This window comes from Bison bison, unplaced genomic scaffold, assembly GCF_000754665.1.
Source record: "Bison bison bison isolate TAMUID 2011002044 unplaced genomic scaffold, Bison_UMD1.0 scf7180017864180, whole genome shotgun sequence".
Lineage (NCBI taxonomy): Eukaryota > Metazoa > Chordata > Mammalia > Artiodactyla > Bovidae > Bison > Bison bison.
This window is the reverse complement of record NW_011494752.1, coordinates 1,163,852-1,174,968: the sequence shown is the minus strand read 5'-3', so window position 1 is coordinate 1,174,968 and position 11,117 is coordinate 1,163,852. Positions and strand designations below refer to the sequence as shown.

At 54.0% G+C, this 11,117-nt stretch overlaps 1 protein-coding gene across 3 annotated transcripts in view; it reads right to left on the bottom strand.

Annotated features, from left to right (window-relative positions):
• The window catches only part of ACLY (ATP citrate lyase), a 44,652-nt gene that overhangs the window by 28,443 nt on the left and 5,092 nt on the right, over positions 1-11,117 (bottom strand). For all 3 annotated transcript variants that reach the window (XM_010842531.1, XM_010842532.1, XM_010842533.1), the window contains exons 3-11: positions 9,898-10,020; positions 7,988-8,050; positions 7,364-7,554; positions 6,825-6,904; positions 5,687-5,817; positions 4,795-4,913; positions 3,882-4,018; positions 3,137-3,198; positions 968-1,085 (exon numbers count right to left, since the gene is read on the bottom strand). In XM_010842531.1, the coding sequence (XP_010840833.1) occupies positions 968-1,085; positions 3,137-3,198; positions 3,882-4,018; positions 4,795-4,913; positions 5,687-5,817; positions 6,825-6,904; positions 7,364-7,554; positions 7,988-8,050; positions 9,898-10,020 (1,024 nt within the window). The remainder of the gene's footprint in view (positions 1-967; positions 1,086-3,136; positions 3,199-3,881; positions 4,019-4,794; positions 4,914-5,686; positions 5,818-6,824; positions 6,905-7,363; positions 7,555-7,987; positions 8,051-9,897; positions 10,021-11,117) is intronic.

Below are 11,117 nucleotides of genomic sequence, written 5' to 3'. Positions count from 1 at the left end.
CCTGCAGGAGGCACCCAAAATGGAGAAGGAAGAAAGGAAACCAAAATGGACCCACGCCCTCGCTTCCCTCAGCTCAGAGAGGGGGCAACTCCTTCCTGTTCTACAATCTATTGGACCCCCACCTCCACCCAGGCCTGGATACTGACCCGTCTCCCTCCCCTCACCCCTCAGTCTGGGCCACCGCTCTGTCCTGGAGCTGCCACAGCCTCCTGGGTGGTCTCCTTGCTTCAAGCTGGCTGCCCTGGAGGCCTTATCTCCACCTGGCAGCCTAACTAGCCCTCAACTCCAAGTCAAATGGTGTTGCACCTCTACTCAAGTCTTCCAGCAGCTGCCAGGGTCACAGCCAAGCGCCCACAGGACCTATACTAGCCCTGTATGCTTCTCCCTCGGCCTCTCTGCCTCCAACCTCCACCCCAGGCTCCTCAGTTGGTCCCACCTCAAGGCCTCGGGACCTGCCCTTTCATTTGCAGACAGCCACCACCAACTGCTCCCTCTCCTCCTCAGATTTCTGCTCAAATGCCACCTCTTTGGCCAAGCGCTCTGACTGCCTCATTTAAAACGGCCCTGTCCCCTCCCACAGAGGCCACCCCTTCCCCAAGTGGTCCTGCCTCGTACCTGAGGCTGCAGCCACTGTCCTCGATGGCACGAGGGCCTGCTGCCTGTCAGCTGTCGCGTGTGGCCGTGACCCCAGAGCTCGGCACAGCGCTGGGCGTGGAGCAGGCCTTCCACAGGCAACTGCTGAATGAACAGCTGAATAAACTGCTTTCCTGCCCACCCTGAATTTAGGTTTTGGTCAGGTGCCATGTGTCAGAGGGCATAGAAATGCAGCGGAAGCTGGCTGTAGCTCCAGGGAGTGAGGTGGGTGGTGGGAGAAGCATGGAGACGTTAGAAGACTGACTTGCTCAGGAAATCCCGAGGAGGCAAGACGCTCAGGGTGGGAGGGACAGAAAACATCCCCCCATCTTACCGACTTCTCCCATGACCCGTAAGCCCTCCTGATAGTTGGGGCCACCTCTTCGGACAAAGATCGTGACCTCGTGCTCCTTCAGGGGACCCTGGTAATCTCGAATTGCTCTCACGATGCCCTGGAAGGACCAAGGGACAACACTCAAGTGCTTAGAAAGAAGGCAGCAAGAAAGCAAGCACTTACAACCATGGGAAACAAATGTCCCAGGGCTGCGGGGAGTTTCCTGGTGGTCCAGTTGTTAGGACTCAGTGCTTTCACTGCCAGGGCCCCAGGTTCAGTCCCCGGTCAGGGAACTGAGACTCCATTAGCTGTGCTATGCAACCCAAAATAAAAAAACCCAGGGCTGCTTCTCATGAAGCACAGAAAGACCCCGCCAGTCAAGAATTCCATGAGTAAACTGGACTACCGCAACCAACCCCAAGGCCCAGGACTGGTGACCACTGGTGATGGTGCTGAGGTGAGAACATGGGGTACCCGGGGTGACACCCCTCAGTGCACGGGGTATTGGGCCGCCAACGTTGCTGTTGTTCAGTCACTAAGTCGTGTCCAACTCTTTGTGATCGCATGAGCTACAGCGCGCCAAGCTTCCCTGTCCTTCACTATCTCCGGGAATTTGCTCACATTCATGTCTACTGAGTCAGTGATGCTATTACCATCTCATCCTCTATCGCCCCCTTCTCCTCCTGCCCTCGATCTTTCCCAGAATCAGGGATGAGTCGGCTCTTTGCATCAGATGACCAGAGTATTGCCAGTATTGAGTACTGGTTCTCAGATGCCAGTGGGGCTTTGCTGGTCTCTCACCCCATCTACAGCTGTTGTTTTCTTAACAACAGCTGTTGTTTTCTTAAAACTGTAATTTTGGGGGAAGCTGTACACCAAGATCCTATGCATGAGCTGTTGGGGTTATCAGGACAAAGTCTATTTCACTGGCAAAGTTCTACAAAAGCTTCTCCAAGTGACTTGGGAACAGCTGTTGCAATGGGTATAACTTTGGAAACGTGGGCACATGCACAGCTGTGGACCAGTTTTGTCTGAGCAGATGGGGGGCAAGCTTATGGAGTCTAAATTCCATCATTCGTGGCGTTCCACGGCGAAGCTCTACCCACGGTGCCTGCTCCAGACATAATCGCCCTTATCACTGGTGCTGCCTTTATGACAGGACTGCTTGGAAGTTAAAACAAAGCTGCCGAGATCCACCTGTGTCAGATCTATTTGTTGAATCAGGTCCAATTAGGGACCTGTTTTAGGTAAGACTGGCAAGGCCTTGTCCTCTACTCCTTGATAGCTCAGACTTCCAAGACTGACATTTATTTACGCATTCTTCTTTTTTTAAATAACATATACTTCTGATTTTTTTTTGCTTTGCCAGGTCTTAGTTGAGGCACATGGGATCTTTGATCTTCATTATTGCAGCATGGGGGATCTAGTTCCCCAACCAGGGATCGATCCCGGGCTCCTTGCCTTGGGAGGATGTAGTTGTAAGCCACTGGACTGCCAGGGAAGTCTCAATCTACATGTTATTCTCCAAGTTTATGTGGAACTACCAGATGGCCGACGTTCTTTTGAACAGCTGCCCTGAGCATCTGACAGTAGGGGATAATAAGTGGCCTCCTGAGGCAGCCACCCTGAAGGGGAGGAGTCTGGAGACACGTGAGCTCTCATTCTTACTGGCAGTCACACTTTCTTTAAACTGGTGCCCATGGCCCTGACCTATGTACAGAGACCCAGGATGACTAGCCTCCAACTAGATAAGCAGAAGCCCTGCACCCCAGCGCATCAAACACTTCGTTATGCCAACCTTTTGGAGAGGGGGCAGATGACTGGGAGACAAAACACCAGGAGGTGCAGAGAACCCAGTCTTACAACAGAAGGTTGGAAACGGGGTCAATCAAGCCAGTTCTTTAAGAACTGAAACAGGAAAGGCAGAAATTCACCTTCTCCCCACATTGTAGATGGGAGAATCACGGCTCAGAGAGGATCAGCTGCTTGTCCAGAGAGACACACAACTTCAGAGAGATCCATCCCAGAGTCTTCTGCATCCCTAGGTCAAGACCACCCCCACCCTTGCCTGGGTATCTCATGGGGATCTGCTTCTGTCCCAAATCTTCTTACAGAAACTTCCCTTCCCTGCTTCCCCCCAACCAACCACGTTCCCCTGCAGCTGGTTACCTTGAATGTGGCAGCCACGTTGGTGAAGTTTGCGATGCTGCCTCCGATGATGAGGATCTTGCCTGGATTTGGAGCAAGAGAGAAGTCAAAAAAGGGTTAGAAAGGGAGACTTAGGCATCATATCAGAAATCCAACTGAGGTCCCCCAATTGTTAGGAGATACCAGTGCAGAGGTGGGGAGCAAGCTGGTCTCTCCTGACTTAGTTTCATCAGCTCAACCCTCCCTTACCTACGCCACGGAGCAGGTAGTCAATCCAAACCCACAGAATCTCTGCATCGTTCCTAGCTGGCATCGAGAAACCTAGCATGGTTTCTGGACACCCTGGTGGGATTCTCTGTCTGGCTCATGAGAAGAGGAATCAGTATCTGTAGTCCCAAAACACAGCACAAGTGGTAAAGGGAAATTGGGAACCACACAGCCTGAATAATAAAGGTGTAAGCAGGCCATGAAGAACTGAACTTATAGCAGTCAGCAAAAGCATGCTGCCACCACTACCTCTGCTGCCACCTCCCTCGCACCTGCTCATAGGACTTCATGTATCCACCCCTTCCTCACCTGCTTGGAGCCCCTGGAATGACAGGTGCTGTCACTACCTGCTGCAAAGTCAGGGCAACCTCGGTCCAGAAGTTAAACGATGAGCCCCAGGTTTCAAAGGACCGGGACAACCTCATGCCTCCCACCCAAGCCAAAGCTCTTTCCACCCCAGGACGCTGGGCCATGCCAAGGAAGAGCCCGTATGTCTCACCATCTGGGTGCTTCTCGCGGGTCATAAGGGAGAGGATCGTCTTGGCGTAGTCATAGGTCTGCTGCTCGCTGGGGGCGCCCGAGTACTCCCCGTAGTTTGCCAGCTCGTTGACACCCCCCAGGTCACAGATGGTGTCACTGCCAGGGAGATAGGGAAGTCAGTGCTGGCAAAAGGCAGCAGCCTGGTGCCTGGGGGGGGCCACACAGAAACCCCTGAAGCCTTGAGACCAGGCCACCTCTAGAAGCGACCTCTCGGCCCTCAGACCCTCAAGCCCCTCACCAGTCATACTTGAAGGTTAACTGTGCTACATCAGACCCTCCTAGGGGAGCACCCTGCCAGCCCTACACGACATCTCTATGAAGTGTGAAAATATAACTACTGCTGTTGTTTAGGCACTAAGTCGTGTCCGACTCTTTGCGACCTCATGGACTATAGCCCGCCAGGCTCCTCTGTCCACAGGATTTTCCGGCCAAGAATACTGGAGTAGGTATCCGTTCCCTTCTCCACGGGATTTTTCTTGACCCAGGGATCAACGAGTCTCCTGCATTGCAGGCAGATTCTTTACCGATGAGCCACCAGGGAAGCCTGTGACTATTGACACAGGTGCTAAAACAGCTGGAAGGACACACACCGTGGTGACACACTAGGGCAAGGGGTGGGGACACGGCCTGGTTCACTTCCCTTATCTGCGGCACCTTTGCACGGAGCACATTATTACTAATGGTAAGAGTCAAAACTAAAAATTTAATTTTGAAGCAAAGAAGACAGTTTTGGAGACAACATGGGTAGGCGTTTCCGGAATGCCCCGAGGGTTCCTGTTCTGTACCGGAGAGGGGGGTCAAGCTGATTCAGGCCACATGTGGGAAGCCCGTGGGGGACCGACCGTCAGCCCCTCAGCAGCCCCTTTGGTCACCTGTACACGACAGAGGCACCCCCTCCGGCCACCATGGTCCAGATTCTCCCCTTGGGATTCAGTAAAGTCAGCTTCAAGCTTGCCCCACTTTTGGCGTCCAGATCTGCGATGTAGGCTTCCTGGGGACCAGAGAGCAACAGGTGGGCCCTGGGGGCACCCCCTTCACCAGGCTGCAGACCCCAGGCCCCCTCCCTTTCCCCTGGAGCAGTAGGAAAAGGGCCTCCGTTGTTCTCACAGGGTCAGGAAGAAGGGTTTGTGTGGGGCCTCATGGGCCTGGGACAAAATGGGATGCTGTCTGTAAGCACCAAAACCATCTACAGCCAGTCACCGCCTGGAAACAAACTTTCCAACTTCTTTCCCTCTGATTTTAAGTCCTGCTAAGTCACTTGCTTCTACCCTGGCCCCACCCCCAGCATCTCCCTGCCTAACTCATTAGGTGCCACCCTCCCCCAGCCGGCCAGGCCCCACCCGTTCCTCCAGCCCAGACTCTTCCCCTAGCCTAGGTTCTGTCACACACGCCTGATCCTGCTGTGAGGACCTCTCAGAGGATGGGGTGGGAAGCAGCAATTAAAATTCTCAGCAAGTGGCCAAGACAACTATCTAACGACAAGATCAGGGGGAGCCACTCGGAATTACTGAGAAACAACAAATCAAGTTACGAGCCCAGGGAGGTTGATTGAGAGAGGAGTCTAAAAGGATTTCTGGCCAGGATTCAGAGGCTTGGCTCTCTCCCACCCCCACCTCCTTTGGGGTTTTAAGAAAATTAAATGGCTCGACCTTCCTTTCCTGCCAAATATATAGCTCACAAGGGGGTGGGGGGAATGCTCATCTGAGATTAGTCACCCCGCCCGGGCCCCCCTCACTCTCAGTCTCCTCCCCACAGCAGCCTTACCTCTGGGTAAGCCTCCCGTCCGAAGGGGGGTGGGAACTCTATGTCACCCCACTTCACTTTGCAGATGTAGTCGGCAGTGGCATCCACCTTGGCGGCCAAGTCAAGGACGTAGACGCCATCTTTGGTCACGACTTTAAGAAAAGAAGAGGCGATGGGACATGGGTCTCAGCAGAGGCGACCGTCCACCTCCAACCCCCTCCAGGCTTTCCCACACCCACCCCCGTGAGGCCCCCAGGCCTCACGACTCCCCAGCTCAACAAGAAACCAGATTGGTTCTTATGGAGACACAGCTTTTCCCTCATTCAAGGAAAAACAAATTCTACACGACCATCCCCACTCCCTGATCTGTAGGTACTAGGGCAGAACCCTGTTTTAGCTGCCATGGCAATTTTAAAACATTACCCATTCACCCATCCACAACTCTGCTATTTAAAAACAAAAAGAGTGTTTCAAGCACAACGTCTAAGGCCCCTGGGTGGGCACCCCAGGGTCTCTTAGGGTCCAGAGAGAAGTGGGAAGAAGGGGAGCTGTGGGTGCACCGGGCCCCCCACCAGCAGAATTCATTTATTGCTGCCTCGCTGGAGTCCACTTCCCTTTACCCAGGGCCACTGAGCTAATTTAGTTAGCACAGAGCCATCTGGTCCATGAGAGGGGCTACATCCCCCAGCTGGAATCTGAATCAGGAGTCTGACCTCAGAAGCTCTGGCCAGAGCCAGCCCACACCACCTGCCTCTTGCAAACCCGAGAGGCTTCGCCAAGGTGTTTCCAACTGTGGCGGGTCAATGATTGACTAACTCCTGGAGCGGGTGGAGGGGAAGGGGGCCTCTGAGGCACCAAGAGGAAGGGAGGGCCTGACTGGTCAGGCAGACACAGCGGCAGCCCAGCTCCCGGGAGAACAGCCTGATCTACTGGCGGGAAGAGCCACTGAGCAGAATCAAACCATAACCAGGACTTCCCCATCACAGAAGAAATTGGAGTTGGTGAAACAGAAGGATGATCATGGCCTCCTGAGAGCTCAGAAACAGGAGCCTGGGGAATCCCTCTGCCCCTACACACCTGTCTGCACTGCCCTCTGCAAGCGGGGGTGTGGTGCCCTCTGCAAGTGGGGGTGTGGGCCCACCCCAGCAGAGATAGTTACCAAGGGGGTTGATCTCGAGGTAGGTGAAGTACAGATCCTCATAGAAATTGAAGAGGCCGGAGATAAAGCTGGCCAGAATTCTAGAGGGGGAGGCAGAGAGGGACTGTCAGTCCACGAGGGAGCAGACTCAGCAGCATCTCTCACTGCTATTGACAGCTCCACTCCCCAGCAACCGCTCTGCTGACCCTCCCTCTGCTCGCCAAACCCTGCTCCCCGGATGTCACTCTTCAGCCACTGAGGCGGAAAGAGGTTGTCAGGCATGGAGCAGGAGGGGGGCCCACACCAGACAGACAGGGGCAAGGAGGTGAGGGATGCTGACAGACATTTCAGTCTGAGCCAGCCTCCCCACTGCCCCCGCATTCCTCCTGGGGGCGGAGAGGGGCTGGGACTGCTGGCTGCTCCCCATCTTCCAGCCAAAGGCTGGGGCGGGGTAGCCGGTGCCCAGACAGGGAAGACCACTCCGCTTGCCCCCTGTACCCAGAGCTGTCGGCCTTCCCCGTTCCTATACCACCACCACCCTGCCATCCCTCTCACTCAACTCTTTCTTGTCTTCGGGGGCGTGGACCAGCAGGTGTTTCTTGATGTCCTCAGGATTCAGCTTCTCATCGACGCCGACAAGTAGTTTCTGGGCTTTAGCATCCACGTCGCCCACGTCCACCCCACCCTCGTGGTGGAACAGGACATAGTCCCCTTCTCGGGTAGCATAGATGCAGACATAGAACTCTTCCTCCTTACGAGGGAAGAGGGCAAAATATGGGTGAGGGGCCCAGCCCCAGTAGTATCATTTCTAAAATCCCACAGACACCTCCTACTGGGTGAGACCTCAAGGACAAGAGGCCACTGCCTTGCTGGCTGACAGTCCAGACTGGGCCAATGTGACCTGCTCCGGGGTAAAGGTCCTCCCTTCAAGTCCTGCTCACTCCAGCACTGGGAAGTCCCCTCTGTTACCAGTGCTGGTTCCTTTCTGCCGCAAACTAAGCCCTTCCCCTCATCTCTGAACTCCCCGCTCTGCAGCACCCTCAGACCCTAAAAGCGCAGCTTCAGAGACTTTGGTTGCTCTGACTTTTCTCCAGCAGCTTGATTTCTCCTTTCATCATTTTAGGATCAACAGGCACAATGCTCCCAGAGGGCAAAGACCCAGCTGGGAGCCACCTCACACATACCTGAGTGTGGGGGACGAAGGGTTCGATCAGGAAGTTCTTGAGGAAGCCTGTGGCCTTGCCAACCTATGGAGATTGAAGGAAATACAGCTCAGGCGGATGGCACGCCTTGCTCGAGGGGCAAGAGGAGGGATGACCCTCTGCTCCTTCCACCTCAATCGTCCATCGGAGGTGGGGCCCCAGCACTACTGTCACACCACTTGCCAGAAAGAGATCTTTCCAGAAACTAGGGCAATGGGGTCACAGACTCTTCCATTAAAGAAGTCTTCATGAGACCCCCTCTTGCACCCACTGCCCTTGTGCCAGCCACACTCTGACACTTCTGAAATGTCCCACATCTTCTTTTCCACCTCCTCTGGGGGTGACAAACGAGCTGTAATGTGGCCCCGCCCCCCAAAAGCAGCGATCTGGAGCCTCTACGCCTCTGCTGTTCCACAGATCACGTGCTCGCACAAATCAAGGTTATCGATCCCAGAGCTCAGGCAGGGAGACCCGGTCGCAGGCGCAAGGAATGGCTGGGGAAGGGAGAGAGAATGGAGCTCGACAGGGAAAACTTTTCTGCACAGACTTTCCCCGCTGAGGACAACAGGCCTGCAGAGCTAATCAGTTTGAGTGGGTCCCTGGCGGCAGCCAAGGCAAGACAGTCCTCACCCGCCCTCCCCGTGTGTCCCGAAGCCCCCGCCCGCCCATGAGTGCGTCATTGCTGAGTCAGGGACCAGACAGTGATCCATCAGAGGTAATGAGCCGCTCCTGCCCGGGCTGACACTGCTGCCAGCTCAGATGTCCCCAGCGTTTCCCCCCACCCCCTGACAAAAGCCAGCTAAGAAGGAAGCATGAGGACCTCCCTGGGGACACTGCTCAGCCCCCCAACCCTGCTGTCCTCTCCCCAAAGGCCTGGGGGCATGAAGGTCAAGATCCCTCCACCCCCAAGCCCGTGTATAACTTCAGGGATCCCTCTTTATCCAGGAGAGCCAGAAACAGGAAATTAAACAAGAAGAACTGATTTAAGGAAGCCCGGGTAAAAAGGAAGATGGCTCCATCACCACCTTCATCCTACTCTGGGGAGATCGAGTTAGAGAACAGCTCAACCCTGATCCACAGTCACCCCAGATGGGACAAAGCCAGGTGTGGACAGCACATCCTCCCCGGCTTAAGCCAAGCCTTGGTCCACTCCCTCCCTTCAGTTCTCCAGCTCCCTTGGGGAGAAGAAAAAGAAATGCAATTTTATTTCTGGGCCTCGCTTAGCCTTCCTAAGCCATATTTCGCTTCAACTCTCACCTACAGAGTTGAAATTAATCAACAAGCTGGGAGAAGACAAGAACTGAATTGACTCTTCAGGATTAATTGTCTCCTTAATTGTCTCCTCCTAGATTCTTGGCTCAAGATGGTTTCTGCCTAAATGATTCTGCATCTCCCTTCGAGTTGTTTTTTTTTTCTTTATTGTGCCTCCTATGTATGCAGGTCATGGTGAGCTACCCTACTCGTTCTGGTAATTGAAAAGAAAGGAGTTCCCAGAGTAGGTCTGGGGACTGTTGTTAAAGGAACAGACTGTTTCGGCCTGGCTCGGGTTCCTCAGGCTCAGCTTCCCTGCAGCACGTGGGATCTTACTTCCCCGACCAGAGATAGAACCTTCATCCCCTGCATTGGAAGGCAGATTCTTAACCACTGGACCACCACAGAAGTGCCTGTAATACTTCTACTTGTACAGCACATCTCACCATTCCCTGCTAGGGGAGCTCGGAATGAGCATCCAACTGGCCCTACTACATAAACCAGCTCTGCAGGGCTCCTGTCCTCCCCAGGCTGCAATCGGACCAGTCATGGGGGTGATCCATAGGGCTGCAGATCTGAAAGCAACCATGTTTGCTTCTGTTCCCACAGCACATCCACCCCAACCCTACACCCAGACTCACTGTAGCTTCCTGTCCCAGGCGTGGCTTCAGCCAGGACTTGACTCCATCCAGAGTGAGGTTGACCCCAACTAGGCCCAGCTTTCCACGCCGTTTGATCAGCTGGTCTGGCTTGACCACCAAGCTCTGGAACAAGAGAGTTGGTTTGCTTGTTTTGTGTTTTGGCTGAGCCATGTGGCTTGTGGGATCTAGTTCTCCAACCAGGAATTGAACCCAGGCTCTTGGCATTGAGAGCCTGGAGTCCTAACCCCCGGACCACCAGGGAATCTCCAAGAGGGGTCTGTATTTAGAGCAAAGAAGGAGAGGGGAAAATTAAGAGTTAATAGTCTAGGGCCCCAAAGCACAGGATACCCTGGGTGGCTTCCAATTCACCCCACCCCCAAGGTAAATTCCACCCATCTTCAAGGTCAGCTCCCAGAAGCTTCCTTCACCTATCCCAGCCAACATCTTTGACAACTGGGAATCTAGAGCTGTCGTGGCTCAGGATAGGGTCTGGCACAGAGTAGGTGCTCATTGAATAGCTGCTGAATGAGTAAAGGATTCCCTACCCTCCCTATGTGGTATCTTAGCTTCATTCAACATCTCAGAATATGGATTGGCACCCACATTCCAAAAAGAAAGACTAGAAAGACAGAGCCCTAGGGTGACAAAGCACCATAGAAGACATCTGGTCAACCCTATCCCTGTACTTGAACTCCATTTACAAGATCTACAAGCAGCCCCTAGCCACTGCTCACATACCTCCAGTACCAGGAAGTTCACCAACTCCCGTTGTGGTTTGGGGTTTGGGCTGCCTCATAGAGGAAGGAAAATTGCATCCCTGAACACCCTCCCACTCACCCCCCTCACTGGTCCTAGTTCTCTGGGACCTGCCAGAGACGTCTAAATGGATCTACAGAGAGGATCCCCTACTCTGGGTGGATTCTATCAGCCATCTACACAAAGTACAGCATCACATTTCCTCATGGCCCTGACATATTCCTGATGGAGCCGGTGCTTTTTACTGAGCATTTACCAAATGCCAGGCAGCAGACTAAAGACTTTCCAGGCATTATTACTAGTCCTTAAACTCAAGAGAGGTGAAATGGCTTGCCCCAGGCCACATGGTTAATAACCAGAGAGCCGCTACCCGGACTCCAGTTGTCCAGTTCCAGTCCAGGCTCAGCACCTCAGCATGCGGCACACAGGGCTGAACACAAAACACGCTCAGCCCCCTGCACCCT